Here is a 17,157-nt window from a genome sequence, read left to right as displayed (position 1 = left end):
TGTTTCTTAGTTCTAGTACTTTGTTCTTTTTGTTCTAATCTGTCTCAATTGGGAAGTTTTTCTCAAATGTCCAGTGAGCCTTAGATGGGTTTTCCTATTTAAGAACGAGGCAGTAAACAATTGTTTGGAAGCTCTGTTGCACAAACAGACTTGCTGACTACAGTAGTCCCCCCTTATCCACCAGGTTTTCCTCCAATAGATGTCTGAAACCACGGACAGTACCAAACACTATGTATACTATGTTTTTTCTGCACATACATCCCTGTGATAAAATTTAATTTATAAATTGGGCACAGCAAGAGATTAACAACAATAACATAATAATATAGAACAATTATAACAAGATACTGTAATAAAAGTTATGTGAACGTGGTCTCTCTCAAAATAGTTGTTATACTATATTCACCTTTTTTGTGATGTGAAATGATATACAATGCCTATGTGATGAGATGAAGTGAGGTGAGTAACATAGGCATTGTGAAGTAGCACATGACTCCTCTAAGGGTTACTCGAATATGAGCACTGTGTACAGAGACAGTCAATTTGATAACCCAGGTGGCTACTGACTAACGGACGAATAGCATATGCAGTGTGGAGATACTGGAAAAAGGAATGACTCATGTCCTGGAAAGGATTCAGAGCAGGATGGCACAAGACTTCATCATACTACTCAGAATGGCACCAAAATGGCAAATAAGGGAGGATTACTGTATTCATCTTTGTTAAACAACAGAAGGCTAACTGGCTTTTTCATTGTATAATTCCTGAACATAACTATAGTGGAGCTCCAAAATACCACTACGTGTTGGCTATTACATTTCTAGAGCTTTAATTTATTGTCTTACTAGAGGTCTGTTGCACTTAGAGATTCGTGCAACAGGCCTTCCTTCCCCTGGCTGCCGGCACCCGGGACCTAGGCCTTCGCTGCTCCAGCCGGAGCCTTCAGTCCTTGCTCCGCGCCTGCGTATGCAAATTAACTGCCATCTTTGTTGAGTTAATTTGCACACTCTCCTGACTGGCTGGTGAGCATAGTGGAGGGACGGTCAATTTACATGTTTGTCTATTATTAGGTTAAAAAAAAAATCCACTTGGCTTGAACTCTGTAGGGGAAGGCAAGGGGGGTGATTTCACCATTTAGTTTGTAGGTGTTCACATAATTCCAGATTTCAGCCTGTACCTTACCACCCCACCCCACCCCACCCCTTTGTAGCTATTTCCAGATTTGGAATCTTTCTACTTCGATTTCTTTAGAAAACAAATCTCAGGTCTCTTATGTCTAGATGGGGGTTTGGAGGTGGAGAATTGAAGGGGCAGGTCAGGATTTGCCCACCTGGGCAAGTGATATTGGTTAAGAACAAAGAAATTAACCACTAAAACAAAATGAAAGTACTGATATCTCTATATATAAAAGCATAAGCGACCATTCGGCTGTTCGCTGACACGCAATGACCACCAGGGGGCAGACGCTCAATGCACAGGCATGGAAACATGGACAGATTGATGAATCTCAGAGGGAAGGGGGGACAGAAGAGGGGGGGGAAGAGATTAGTCAAATATCTTATATGCATATTAGAGGCCTGGTGCATGGATTCACACACCAGTTGGGTCCCTCAGCCTGGCCTGCGGGGATCAGGCAGAAACTAGCAGTCCAATATCCCCCGAGGGGTCCTGGATTGTGAGAGGGCGCAGGCCAGGCTGAGGGACCCCACCAGTGCAGAAATCCGTGCACCAGGCCTCTAGCATAAACATATATATACATGTATATGAACTTAATAAAAGGTGGTACAAACTAGGGAGGGGAAATGGGTTGTTTAATAGAGGGGTGCTCAGAAACCACATCATTATATGGAGTAAAACAAAACCCCATCCCTTTCTAACACCATATATAAGGGTGACTTAAGGCTATAGAGCAGTGGTTCTCAACCTGTGGGTCGCGACCCCTTTGGGGGTCGAACGACCCTTTCACAGGGGTCGCCTAAGATCATCGGAAAACACATATATAATTACATATTGTTTTTGTGATTAATCACTATGCTTTCATTTTGTTCAATTTGTAACAATGAAAATACATCCTGCATATCAGATATTTACATGACGATTCATAACAGTAGCAAAATTACTGTTATGAAGTAGCAACGAAAATAATTTTATGGTTGGGGGTCACTACAACATGATGAACTGTATTAAAGGGTCGCAGCATTAAGAAGGTTGAGAATCACTGCTATAGAGCTATAGACCTCTCTTCTTTATTAAGCCAGTAATTAGTTCTTTATCTGCTTTCCAGCTTCCCAAAATTTCAATACCCCTTTTTCCACTACTGTTTTCTTCTCAGGTATCTTTGTCCTTAAGGGTTTATACTTCTTTTATTCATGTACTATAATATTAGGGCTTTGGAAAAAAAAAGAAATGTATATACCATCTGTTATGTAAGAAATCAAATGAAGTTAAACCTAGTCTGAAAATGCCAGCCCCATTATCTGTTTAATTACCTCCCTAATAATAGTGACTGTCTACTTGTCTGAATAAAATGCAATCTTGGTGTAGGCCAGGTTCTCCTTTTTATCCACTTGCCAAACCACTCTGCTGTCTGCCTATAAATGCCTCTTTTTATGATGCTCTTGAAACTATTAAATCACCTCTCTACCTTGAAGGGCATATCTAGTTTTAAGGTCCCAGCCTCCCTTAATAAAATTTGTCTTCCTTTTAAAACCAGGCTTTAACTTTCATTAACTTATTAGTCCCACTTACTGAGTACCTACTATGTGCCAAGTATTGGGAATGCAAACCTGAGGATATGGTCATACCCTCAAGTTGCCCAACAGGCTAGTCTTACAGCCTTTCTTAACTGGGAGACTGTCTGAATCACAGGAAATGATTTTGGTGACTATTTTCTTAATTCTCACCACAAGGGTACATAAGTAGTATCATGTTGGATGCATGGGAGAGAAGCTAATTAATTACACACAATAGATGCCTCAGAGCATTATACAAGTTAAAACATGGTACTGAACTATTGAAATCCAGTTTGTCTAGTTCAAGAACCTGAGCTTTTAAGTTTTATGGTATAAAATCCCTTTTCAAGTGACCAAATATTCTCCTTCCCATGGGAATGAGGTAAAAATTATGCTGCAAGTATGGTCTGTTATAAACCTTAACATGAATAGTACCCTGAGTATGGAGAATAGTAAGGACTACATTGAGTGCAAAAGACAAAAGGCCAAGTAACCAAAACTCTGTATTTTGAAAAATGAAAGGGAACAGGGAGCCATATACAGCCAAATTTAAGGGATTTTAAGTAACCAAGATTAAGGAAATAAAAGGAATGTTTTATATCATAAATATACCAAAAAAAGTTTCTAGCTAAATGATTAAGAAATTATCTCATGCCCTGGCTGGTATGGATAAATGGTTGGAGTGTCATCCCTTGGACCAAAGGGTCTCTGGGTTTGATCCCCAGTCAAGGGCACATACCTGTGTTGCAGGTTCGATCCCTGGCCCTGGTAGGGATACGTGCAGGAGGCAACCAATTGGTATGTCTCTCTCACATCGATGTCTTTCTCTCTCTCACCCCCCCTCCCTTCTACTCTCTCTAAAAAATATCCTTAGGTGAGGATTAACAACAAAAATTATCCTAATATATATAAAGAGCTAGGTGCCGTCACGACCAAACAGGCAACCGGTCACCATGAAGTGTATGGAGCACCTTTTGGTCCCATTCTCCACCCCCCACCCCAAGCCCCTGAGCTGCTCACCATGAGGAGGGGCTGGTGGCGGGGCGGGACTGGGGACTGTTGAGCGGCAGCAGTGGGCTGCTTTGCGGGATGGCCATGAGCTTAGCAGAGCAATCACCCGAGCAGCAGAGAGTTTCACAAAGCAGTCGCAGGGCGGGGGGAGTTTTTCAGAGCAGTTGCGGGGCAGGCGAGTTTCGCGGAGCAGTCATGGAGTGGGGGGGGGGGGGGGGGGGGAGCTTTGCGGAGCAGTGGAGGGACGGGGGAGTTTCGCTGACTGTGTAGTGGCGAGCTTCGCAGAGCAGTCGTGGGGCCCCGAGCATCGTGGGGCGTCCCAGGGCGGGGAGTTTCATGTAGCGTCGCAGGGCAGCAGAGGCCATGCAATGGAGGCCAGGCTAGGCCTAGGGACCCTAACTGCGCATGATTTCATGCGCGCTGGGCCTCTAGTCTCAATATAAAAGAACTCTAGATCAAGTATTACCTAAGATGTAAGAGTTGGCTCATTAATTTTACCTTTCATTGAAAAATTAAAATAACAAATATCTATATTAAGGAATGCCTTCCCATTTTTTAAAACAGTAAAGTATATACAATAAGTTCTTGTATTTTAAACATGTCAAATATAAAACCAATTCGAGAAGAGAGAGGTTATTATACCTTTTTGGTAATGTTGCAACCTTCAAAATTTTCTGACAAATTTGTTTTTATAGAATAAAAGGTCAAGCTGCTAGGTTGTTTATTTACTAGAGGCCTGGTACATGAATTCATGCACAGGTGGGGTTCCTCTGCCTGTCCGTCAATCAGGACCCATTGAGGCCGACCAGAGGGAGGGACCATGGGAAGTTGGCTGGCAGTGGGAGGTTGGCTGTGGGAGCGCAATGACCACCAGGGGGCAGCTCCTGCGTTAAGTGTCTGCCCCCTGTGGTCAGTGCCCATCATGGCGACTGGTTGACTGGTCATAACGGTCACTTATAGGCTTTTATATATATAAATTTATTTTAATCCTCGCCCAAGGAGTGAAGATATTTTTCCACTGATTTTTAGAAAGAGTGCAAAGGAGGGAGGAAGGGAAGGAGAGGGAGCAAGGAGGGGGGAAGGAGGGAGAGAGAGATAAAGGAGAGAAATTTTGATATGAGACATTGATTGGTGGCCTCCCATACTCATCCCCCTACTGGGGGCGGCGATCAAACCTGCAACCCAGGAACATGCCCTTGACTGGAAATCAAAGCTGTGACCCTCTGGTGTGCAGGCTGACACTCTAACCACTGAGTCATGCTGGCCAGGCCTACATTATTTTTGATAACGTATTTTTCTATCGTCTGACATCTAAACAGTCTACTAATATTAATATAATAATAGAAAAATATTTTAATGACACTTTGTGTAAAAAAAAATTAGTACTAGTACTAAAAAGATAATGGTAAAATCAAAATATAAGAAATTTTTTATGTAACAGAAATCTCAACTTTTTCACTCTTATTTATCAATGTTTCCTTCTATATAATTCCTCTCATTTTATTCCTGACATTGTTATCCTTTTTTTTTCTCCTGACATTGCTATTTAACAGGGGCTTTCATTTTTTTTTTTCCCAAGTCTTATTAATTTGTTGATTTAGCCATACAATACACATTATTTTCAAGTTAGGAAAATGTGCTTAGCTTTCTTTTCTAAATTTGTCTTTTATTCAAACCGTTAACATTCCCTTCTAATTGGCAACTTCTAATGCTCTTTTAGCAAATACTCATTAGCTAAACTTCTCAAGTAATTTCATGTCTTGTAACTTTTCTTTTAATATATGGCCATAGAAAACTAAGAATGCACTCTGTTAGGACAATAATTACCCTTTGCTCTACTGTGGAGGGTCCCTTTTCAGCTTTGAAATGTTAAGATTCTAATATAACTTCCATGTTAATTTGGCTATAACAATAACAACAACAAAAAGTGCTGCCCAAACTTAAAAATTTTAGTTTGAATTAAATTAAGAAGGTATATGAGCCAAAGCCGGTTTGGCTCAGTGGATGGAGCGTCGGCCTGCAGACTGGAAGGTCCCAGGTTCGATTCCGGTCAAGGGCATGTGCCTGGGTTGCGGGCACATCCCCAGTAGGAGATGTGCAGGAGACAGCTGATCGATGTTTCTCTCTCATCAATGTTTCTAACTCTCTCTCTCTCTCTCTCTCTCCCTTCCTCTCTGTAAAAAATCAATAGAAATATATTAAAAAAAAAAAAAAAAAAGAAGGTACATGAGTCTAGCATTACCACGCCTGACACCCCTTACATGCCGCAGGTTATTAGTTGACGTGCAAATTGAGCTTGAAAAAATACAGAATATCTTAAAATTTAAATCAGATTCAAATAAATTTGTTTCCAAATGTGACTATCTTCATTGTTACTATGAAGTTTCATTCTTATTCTAAACACATCAGCATGAATAAAGCATTGAGTGTAAATAAGAGAATCTAAGTTATCCAAGAAGTCCAAGATCAAGTATAACCTTGAAATCTGGGAAACAGGGCTAGTTCAAAGCTTGAGTGCAGACAGGGTGTAGGTGGATGGTAACTGGGTAATTACATATTCCCTTACCTATAGTCTAACATTAGGAAAGGAAGAGCCTTCAGTCTCATCTACTGCTCTTAGTCACTAGTTTTTAATGCTTGGCTTTAATGCTAAATGAAGTGCCACATTAATACTAACCGTAAATTCTGTCTCAGATGTCATAAGTACACATTCATAATAAACTGACCCTTTCACATCCCAAACACTGAAACCATGGAATGTACGGCTTGTGTTTTCATGGAGTGTACTGGTTGTGTTTTCAAATCTGGAAGACAAATGTGTAATTTTAAAAAGAAAAATTGAAAATTAGAATTTCATACCTTGTGCAAGCATGTTAAATTCCAAGAACAGTGCTATGTGGTAAAGTTCCATGGCTTCTTCTGCCCTGGTCATGTTTGGTTTCCCTGCGACGAGAGCCTGAACTTCACTGAGACTCCCCACCGAGGGGCTACAGTGCAAAACGGAGAGGTCCACCACATCGGTATACATACAGTGTAATATAACTTTTGCATATTTTTTTGGTATAATGGACTCATCTAATATAATTCTTGTGGGAGTCCTCAAAGTTCGGTCTGTGATTTCTTCACCAGTCCGTATCCTCCTTTGTAATAAATTTCGAAAAAATGGGGACCGTGCCGAAATAACAGCTTTGTGAGCTTTGTGCTCTTCATCTAAACAGTTCTGATTTCCACCAAAAGCTTCAACCAGTTCAGAGTCTGAAGAAAAACTAAGGACGACATCGTAATAACACATGTAATCAAAAAGTCCACGCATATCTACATCAAGGGAATTTGGTGTTCCAAATTCTTCACTAAGCTGAACGAGGATATCGACATTTTGAAACCTTGAGTCCTCCATTCCAAACTCTCCAGTATAAAGGTAGTGTAACAAAGCAGAAAACATAGGCATATCTATACCAGCTGTATTGATGTCCATTATGATCTCTGCCCCATACTCAGGTGAGGAAGAAAGCAGTGTTTTAAAAAATGGACACCTTGCCGCCAAAATGGCACGATGAACAGGAAAACAAGTTTCTTGAAATATTAAGTCTACATCAGTACAATACTTATACTCATAAAGATCGGCCATATCCTTCTGCAATGTCCGGGCTTCTGGTCTAGCCAAACTGGCTTGTAGAGAAAGTTCCTTTAAGGCTGAAGTTCCCTCGTATTCCTCCACTAATGCATTGACATCTCTAACATCCCAACCAGAGAGGAGTTCTCGCATCTGCTTGGCGTGATCAGCAGACCTATTCGATTTTCGACGCTTAATAAACTTCTTTTTGAGGGTGGCAAGGCCAGAGGTTCTCTTTTTTTTGTCTTGTGGTTTCTCATGGCCATGGTCAAGGCTATATAATTTTGATTCACAACCATAGCCTTGCTGAGAATAGGATGATGTCCCTAAGAAGGAAATTAAACAAATGAAAAAGTGTTTCTTTTTTCTTAAACATTCATTTTCAACATTCACTTTAACACATATTTCATGCTAAAAATTTTTAGACATTCTTAAACCATAAAAAAACACCCTGATTTTGTTTTTATAAAGATAAAAAGTTCAAATAACTTTTTTCCATATTAAATAAGGACAAAAGAGCAGATTTACATTTGTTGAGGAAAAATCCTGGATGCTGAAAAATTATAACTTTTCCACAGCTCATTTATGTTTTCATCCGAAAAGACCACCGAAAACACGATTCTATTTATATTCACAGAATAAAATGAATTAGAAAAATGAAAACAGTTACCTATAAAAGTCTGTTGGGCTTGAGAATTTCCCCCTACCCTCGGGGAACATGAATGAGGATAGTTAGATGCATTAGCACCCATTTTCTTCAGTCACTCAGGCATTCCATCTGCTGGCTCTTCAGAGTATAATCCCAGAGGCCTTTATGAACTTTCAACCCTGGATCCAGCAGCCTCTTTTCATCCATTTCTTGATATGAAACAAAAATAATTTTATTCATATTTTCAAATGCATCTCAAATTGAATAGTAAAAAAAAGGAAGCAATTGAAAACTGCTTTTATTTACAAATAATGACATGCTGTCAACTTCACGCATAAAAATTTCAGAAGATGTAAATAGTTAACCTTGAATTATGAATCAGTGTTAGCTGCAATTTTGAGCCATAAAATCTACCAATTATGTACTTTCTATGATAGTAAAAAGCAACAATCAGATTAATGTAAATATATAGTTATAGAAAGAGCAATTCAAATCACAGGGGGAAAAGACACAGGTAAAAAGTATTCAGACTAGAAAAAGTCTTTTTTAATTTTTTTTTATCTTTAGAAACAGTCACCAGTTATTATAATCTAACACCTAAACAATTTACAAATACTTAGAAGGTTGATACCAGTTCTCACCCACCTTATCACATACACACATACACACACACACACACACACACACACACACACACACACACGCACGCACGCACGCGCTAGAGAATTAGTTTTATCTGAGAATTTTGTAATATTTGTAGCAACACAAAACACTTTTACATTGGTCCATTTGAGATTCTCATCACAAATGCCTTCAAAAAAGCACTCAATTTTATGATGAATACACTTAGAGAATATAAGGCACCCATATAAAGGTTATAAGACATCATAAGTCCCACTGGAGATACAGAGCAGCCAGAAAGCATTAGGAAGTCACAGGCTGAGACATTTGCCACCATACTGAGCACCACAGGGACAGCTAGGGTCTCATCATGGAGGGGTGGCTTGAAATAAAAGTATCTCTGGGACTCAGGGACAGAATCTCTTCCAGGTAGCTCCCAGTCAGTGGGAATCCCCTTCGGATGAACTGATTTGGGAGACATTCACATCTCCTACTAGAGCTCTAATACCAAAATAAACAAAAGCCTTGCCCTAGCCGATTTGGCTCAGTGGATAGAGTGTCAGCCTGCGGACTGAAAGGTCCTGGGTTTGATTCCCATCAATGGCACAAGCCCTGGGTTGCGGCCTCGATCCCCAGTAGGGGGTGTGCAAGAGGCAGCCGATCAATGATTCTCTCTCATTGTTGATATTTCTATCTTTCTATCCTTTCCTCTCTGAAATCAATAAAAATATAAAAAACAAACAAACAAAAACCTCACAAAGGCCTTGGAAAAACTAGTGAGAGCGATTTTTCTGGATCAGATGTAACCACTAAGATACTCTCTGTCCCTAGTTCCAAACCCTGGTAACATTGTGCAGTTCTAGTACTAAAGCCATATTTCTCAAAATTCTCAGGAACCAATTCATTTATTTCTTAGGCAACCAAAACCCTATGCCAAATGGAGCACAGTACTATGTTGTTTATTTCTTAATCTAATCTGCTGCCTTTACATGCTGGAAATGAGAGTTAGTCACAGTCTAATCTCTCCAGGGATGTTTTCGTTCCAGGCAAGCTTTGTCTGTCTTCTATATGAAGCAGTATAAGAAATCCAGTATTTGGATGATATGACAGAAAAGGAAAGGGGGAAAGGGCCTATGGGACTAGGAAAGGCCCACAGGATGCAATGGCCCTAGAAAGCTGGTAATTCCTTTTTTTAGATTCACCATTCTGGGAGCACTCCCTCTGTTAATAGCTTACATGATCAATCTCAATCAGGATGATATAACTCAGTGGTCGCCAATCAACGGTCCTCGAGGTCCAAAAGGTTGGGGACCACTGATATAACTGGCTTCAAATAAGTGATTGTAGCTGACCTAACTGAAGGTGGGTGGGGAGGTATCATGAATGCAACAGAGAGAATTAACAATCCTATGAGAATTTTCTAAAAAGCAAAAAAGCAACCTTCCCCCTCAAAGAGAAACCCTAGATCAGCATTTCCAAAGAGTCTCTCCACTTCAGGACAGTTTAGCATAATCTTTCAAGTGCTAAGGTCATTATAAATCTCCAAGTATTCAGCATCATTGCCCCAAATTTCTGATTTTAAATTGTATCATGAGCCTAGCCAATGTTGCTCAGTGGTTGAGCATCAACCCATGAGCCAAGAGGTCCCCAATTTGGTTGTGATCAGGGTACATGCCCGGATTGTGGGCTCAATCTCCAGTAGGGGGCATGTGGGAGGCAGCCGATCGATGTCTCTCATAGATGTGTTTTGTTTTTTTTTAAATATATTTTATTGATTTTTTACAGAGAGGAAGGGAGAGAGATAGAGAGCTAGAAACATGGATGAGAGAGAAACATCAATCAGCTGCCTCCTGCACACTCCCCACTGGAGATGTGTCCGCAACCAAGGTACATGCCCTTGACCGGAATCGAACCTGGGACCCTTCAGTCCGCAGGTCGACACTCCATCCACTGAGCCAAACCGGTTATGGCTCTCATAGATGTTTTTATCTCTCTACCCTTCTCCCTTCTCTCTCTAAAATCAATATAAACATAAATAAATTGTATCATGAAAAATTTCAAAAATACACAAAAGAGAATAGTATACTGAAGCCCTCAAACCTCCAGATTCCAGAACTATCAAAATTGTTTTAGCTTATATATAAATGCTTAAATTTGATATGGAAAGCTTATAGATAGCACTTAAATGTCTGTTACCAGCTTCTCATAGAAATAAAAATCTAGATACATGTATACTGTGATCACAATCATTATTATCTGAGCCAGCCATTCTTAAGCAATTTATTTACATGAATTAACTCCTTTTAATTTTCTCAATAATGTGAGGTATATAGCTCTATTATTATCATCCCCACTTTACTTTTTTGAAGAAAGTCTTTTTTTTTTAATTTATTGATTATAGAGAGACAGAGACAAACACTGATTTATTGTTCCACTTACTTATGCATTCATTGGTCGATTCTTGTATGTGCTCTGACCAGGGATCAAATCCACAACTTTGGCTTATTGGAACAATGCTCTAAGCTACCTAATTAGCGCTTATCCCTACTTTACACAAGGAGAGACTAGGAAGCTAGGAAAACGAGGCATGAAAGGCTTAGTTACTTAACCTAGGTCACAGAGCTGGTAAACTGCAAAACCAGGCTTGGCATTCAGGCTCTGATGAACAATATTATCTTTGCCATTTTTTCCTCCTAAATGTTTGAAGAAAAAATTTCCAGAGCAGACAAACATAGTTCCATTCCAAAAATGAGAAATGAGTACACACCTGACAGTGTGACTTCTGTTACTTAAAAGGATCTTTCATGGTAAGCAAAAATGACTTAACTGAAAGGATAGCTCATGAAATCAAAGCAACAGTGCCTTTCTGAATATTTACAGCTAGACTATATGTTCCTTTATGGCAGGATGACACTTTTTAATACTTGATAGTCCACCCCTCCACCCACTCAATCATCCATCCAATTCTGAGCATTTACCATCTGCTAGACACTTACACAGGCCCTGGGATACAGCAGTGATTGCATCCTGAATAGGATCTCTTATGAAATTAAGAAAAAAACTACTGTTCTGGCTTCCTAGTTTAGAGCCAGACCTTAAAGAATAGGAGTGCATTAAGTAAAAAAGAAAAGGTCATTTAAGGCATTAGAAACAGGATGAATAGGAATAACTCCTGTCCTAGTCAGCACCCCACTCCCAGTTCTCATAACCCTATACCTTTATTATCTACTAATATTGCAGCATCATTACTTACGTTTCCACCAAACTGTTAAGTTTCCCAAGGGTAGGTACTCAGCCTATTTACCTTAGAATTCTCACCATCACCAGGGAACACAAAGTAGACACACAATTATTTGAGTAAATAAATGCTAGCTATTATCATGAATGTTGACAAATAATGTGTCTAAGGCCTGAAGAGTTTTTATGTTTGAATGCATGGGTAGGAGTTGGATCAAAAAGCCTCAAATCTCATACTAAGGTGTTGGGCCTTTATTCAGAACACAATGGAGTGAACACAAAATACAACACATAGATGATGTACTACAGAATTGTACACTTGAAACCTATGTAATTTTATTAATGTCACCACAATAAATTCAATAAAAAAAAGAACATATGGAGGAACTACTAGAGCAAAGCTTAGAACAGGAGAGAAACATCATTATATTTATGTTTTAGAAAGATTACTAAATGTCCTCAAGGCAGAAGATATTTGATGCAAGACCTTTCTAAGATTCTTACTATGGTCCAGCAAAGTATTAATAAGCATCTGGCTTTTCCTTATCTTTAAAATGAGGATAATATCACCAACTTTGCAAGGTTGTTTTAAGAGTTAAATTCTATCCTATACAATAAAGAGCTAACATGCTAATTAGACCAAACAGCAGAATGACCATCCGGAGGGACCCAGGGCTGCGAGAGCAGGTCCGGGCTGCGAGAGCCTGCCAAGGATGAGAGGGCTGAGCCCCTTGCACAAATTCCGTGCACTGGGCCTCTAGTCAGATAATAAATATGAACTGACACTGGAAAGCAGAAGTAGCTCATCACAAGAGGAGGGTTTTCATGAGGGACCTGGTATTGTGCCAGGTCTTACCTGGCCTGGATGAAATACGTATTAGAGATGTTCAGGTATTCTGAAAAACTCAGTTTCTAGACACTTAAAGCTGAGGACCAATTACTGGAAAGTGATAGGTGAAAGAACCTATGCAGTTACACTAGAAAGACATGAATGGACCTTTTACTCTGCCACTTTTACCTAGAGCTCATACTCAAAATGCGTTGTCCAGACTTAAAACCTCAGAATAAGATCCTCCTGAAGTAACAGGTGGAAAAATGGAGACAGAGGGCTGAAAAGGTCCTGAAAGCCTGACTCTCAGCCCCAGGCCTTGCTTATCCCCCTTGCCTGAGCCTTTGGCAGTGCTAACTAAAACCTGATGAGGAAGGAAGCCTGGGCCAGAGAATTGACAAACACAGCAGCCAGAATAGGAGCTGCTTGGCCCTACCATACCTAACACCAAAATGTTTGTTGTTTCTCCTAGTATCTAGATTTCCGCTGCCTCTCCGCCCCCAACTGAGGCAGCTTTAAAAGGGCCAATTTTTTTTTCTCCAACAGCTAGGGAAAAGGGCCTACAAGCAGAAGGTAGAAATAACTATGAGGCTCTCCAAGAGAGACTGTAGAATCTGCCTAATCAGCAATCTTAAAGGCAATGGTGCCATTTGACTACCTTTAAGCCAGGCACACAATAGTTGAATGAATAAATGAAATCATTGTTCTAATTGGGACAACTGTTTATACTGTTGGCTTAGTAGTGTATAGAAAAGCAACTCTGGGTGTTTTAGAGAAGGCAATGAGAAACCTGAGTCTAGGTTTGCATTTACAGAGGATTTGCAGAGACAAACAGAGCTGAAAGGATTTTCAAAGAAACTGTATTTAAAAGAAAAAACATGAAATTTCTCATAAACTTCATTCAAAACTAAAAAAATTACATTTTATGACACAAACCTGTTTAGCAACTGTTAAAAATATATATAAGGGCATATTTCTTGTTGAATTTTTAAAAAATATATATATACATATATATATATATTTTTTACAGAGAGGAAGGAAAAGGGATAGAGAGTTAGAAACATCAATGAGAGAGAAACATCGATTCAGCTGCCTCCTGCACACTCCCCACTGGGGATGTGCCTGCAACCAAGGTACATGCCCTTGACTGGAATCGAACCTGGGACCCTTCAGTCTGCAGGCCGAAGCTCTATTCACTGAGCCAAACCAGTTAGGGCTCTTGTTGAATTGAGGGTTCTACAGGCAGAGTTGGAGAGATAAGAAAACATGCTGAGTGAACCTGATAGTAAGGCTGAGACTATGGCTGCACTTGGAGAAGAGAAAAATAAAAGAACAAAACAGAACCATGAATACAAACAGTCAATGGTATCCTTATCTAAGGCAGTCTTCATAAAGACATCTACTTATTTATGCAATGTAAGTCTGCATCTCTTAAATCACCATTTTGCATGTGTTGAGGACATCTATAATAAAAAATTAGGATAATCCATATGAAGTCCTTATCATAGAATACCCAGTAAATGTTCAACAAATTAGTGAGGGGATGATGGAGAGGGAGAAGGGTATGATGATGAGATGTCTACCTTGCATGACTGGGATGTAATCTGTGGGTAAACTGGGAATAATAAAGATAATGGGTTTGAGGTCTCAGAAAGACATACCAAGGAAGAAATAATGCAAACACAGCATACATAAAGGATGAAGTATAAAAACAAGTTTCCTAATACTAATATTTTCATTTCTAGAGAGTTATGTATTACAACACAGCATTTTCTCATTGTAATTCATCTACTTCTGATTGAGGATTTCATTTACAAACTAGTGTCCCAGTGCACAGATTCATGCACATTGAAAGGAAATTAAGTAGAAAAAATATTTTAATATCACTATTCGCCCTTTCTCTGTAATAGAAGTGCCAACCAAATTCACAATCGACAATGACAGATGGAAACACACGCATGCGATTGGTACCAGCAAGAGCTTTATATGTATCGTGCATGTGTGAGTCAACTTAGCCTTTCATATATATAGAATAAACTTGCTTAATTAGACCTGCTTTCTGATGTAGCTAAACTTGTCTTATATCTATCTTCTCTGAACAGAAAATAAATATCCTTTGGGTTCACTGTGCCAAGAAAAATAACATCTCAGAGGAAGAGGATATGTTCGATGTGGTAATCATTATTGGAATATCGTCTTGCAGTAGTAATAACTTGCCAGCATCTCCCATCCCACAAATGAATAGATGTGTATAATATTCTCTAAAATCATTAACAGAATACACAAATACAATTCCCTAACTTTTTTCCATCCTTAGTTTTTCCCTTACCTTTCTTTTTAATGAAATAAACATCTTTATATGGGTATTGGGTGCTAGCTGAGATAGATAAATCTTCATTTCACTCTCTCTTTTAAAAAAAAATATTTTATTGATTTTTCACAGAGAGGAAGGGAGAAGGAGAGATACAGAGTTAGAAACATCAATGAGAGAGAAACATCGATTCAGCTGCCTCCTGCACACCCCCCACCGGGGATGTGCTCGCAACCCAGGTACATGCCCCTGACCGGAATCGAACCTGGGACCCTTCAGTCCGCAGGCCGACGCTCTATCCACTGAGCCAAACCGGCTTTGGCATGTTGAGATATTTTAAAATACATAAGCAATAGCCCTGGCCGGTGTTGCTCAGTTGGTTGGAGCACTGTCCCATAAACCGAAAGGTTGTGGATTTGATTCCTGATTAGGACACATAGTCAGGTGTAGTTTCGATCTCCAATCAGGTGAGTACAGAAAGCAGCTGATCTATGTTTCTCTCTCACAATGATGTTTCACTCTCCTCTCCCTTCCCCTCTCTCTAAAATCAACAATAGAAATGCCCATCTGGTGTAGCTCAGTGGTTGAGCATTGACCTATGAACCAGGAGGTCACAGTTCAATTCCCAGTCAGGGCACATGCCTGGGTTGCAGGCTCGATCCTCAATGTGGGGCATGCAGGCGGCGGCCAATCAATTATTCTCTCTCATCCTTGATGTTTCTATCTCTCCCTCCCTTTCTCTCTGAAATCAATAAAAATATAGTTAAAATAGAAATAAAAATACATAAACAATGAAGTAATTATTTTAAAAATGCACACTAATTCCTCAAAAAATTAAACACAGGATTATCACACAATCCAGCAATTCCACTTCTGGCTATATATCCCCCCAAAGTAAAAAAAAAGGACTTGAAGAGATATTTCTACACACATTTTTATAGCAGCATTATTCACAATAGCCAAAAAGTGGAAACAAACTAAGTGTCCATCAACAGATAAATGGATGAACAAAATGTTTACATAGTGGAATATTTTTAGGCCTTTAAAAGGAAGGAAATTCTGACACATGCTACAACATGGATAAGTCCTGAGGGCATTATGTTAAGTGAAAAAAGCAAGTCACAGAAAGATAAATATATGATTTTATGTATGTGAGGTACCTATAGTAGTCAGAATCCGAGAAAGAAAGTAAAATGACAGTTGTTGGGGGCTGGGGAGTTTAGTATGTAATGGGCACAGAGCTTCAGTTGGGGAAAATAAAAAAGTTTTGGGGATAGATGGTTGTTATGATTTCACAATATGGACGTACGTAAAGCCTTAGAACTATATGCTTAAAACTGGTTAAAGTGGAAAATTTTATGTTGTATATTTTAAACCAGCTGTGGGCAAACTACGGCCCGCGGGCTGGATCCGGCCCATTTGAAATGAATAAAACTAGAAAAAAAAAAAAAAAGACCGTACCCTTTTATGTAATGACTAGGGACCCAGTGCACGAAATTCGTGCACTGGGTGTGTGTGTGGGGGGGGGGGGGAGTGTCCCTCAGCCCAGCCTGCCCCCTCTCACATACTGGGAGCCCTCAGGCGTTGACCCCCATCACCCTCCAATCGCAGGATCAGCCCCTTGCCCAGGCCTGACGCTTCTGACAGAGGTGTCAGGCCTGGGCAGGGGACCCTCATTTCCCCCCATCACTGGTTCTGCCCCCAGCCCAGGCCTGATGCCTCAGCCAGAGGCGTAGACCCCCATCACCCTCCGATTGCTGGCTCTCCCCCTTGCCCAGGCCTGACGCCTCCGCCAGAGGTGTCAGGCTTGGACAGGGGACCCCCATCTCCCCCTGATCACTGGCTCTGGCCCCCACCCAGGCCTGAGGCCTCTGGCCCAGGAATCATGCCTGGGCAGGGGACCCCCATCTCCCTCTGATCGCTTGCTCCACCCCCCGCCCAAGCCTGATGCCTCTGACCCAGGCTTCAGGCCTGGGCAAGGGGACCATCATATCCCCCCAATCCCCGGCTCAGCCCCCCACCCAGGCCTGATGCCTCGGCCAGAGGAGTTGACCCTCATCACCCTCCGATCACCAATCACCGGATCGGCCCCTTGACCAGGCCTGAGGCCTCCGGCAGAGGTGTCAGGCCTGGGCAGGGGGCCCCCAGCTCCCC

General features: G+C 40.6%; 1 protein-coding gene and 1 long non-coding RNA gene across 9 annotated transcripts in view; both read right to left on the bottom strand.

Annotated features, from left to right (window-relative positions):
• Window positions 1–17,157, bottom strand: part of BTBD7 (BTB domain containing 7) — an 83,959-nt gene that overhangs the window by 52,487 nt on the left and 14,315 nt on the right. For 7 of the 8 annotated variants that reach the window (XM_059687369.1, XM_059687350.1, XM_059687361.1 and 4 more), the window contains exons 2-3: window positions 8,027–8,214; window positions 6,603–7,682 (exon numbers count right to left, since the gene is read on the bottom strand). The exons of the other annotated variant lie outside the window; for it this stretch is intronic. In XM_059687369.1, coding sequence (XP_059543352.1) covers window positions 6,603–7,682; window positions 8,027–8,108 — 1,162 coding nt within the window. In that variant the 5' untranslated portion in view covers window positions 8,109–8,214. The remainder of the gene's footprint in view (window positions 1–6,602; window positions 7,683–8,026; window positions 8,215–17,157) is intronic. 8 annotated transcript variants of the gene reach the window in all.
• Window positions 5,115–6,594, bottom strand: LOC132230283 (uncharacterized). Its single transcript, XR_009451841.1, has 2 exons — window positions 5,989–6,594; window positions 5,115–5,739 (listed from the first exon to the last, which is right to left on the bottom strand). It is a non-coding gene; the product is annotated as an uncharacterized LOC132230283 (long non-coding RNA).

This window comes from Myotis daubentonii, chromosome 1, assembly GCF_963259705.1.
Source record: "Myotis daubentonii chromosome 1, mMyoDau2.1, whole genome shotgun sequence".
Lineage (NCBI taxonomy): Eukaryota > Metazoa > Chordata > Mammalia > Chiroptera > Vespertilionidae > Myotis > Myotis daubentonii.
Note: the sequence above shows the minus strand (reverse complement) of the source record. Positions and strands in the feature narration are given on the sequence as shown.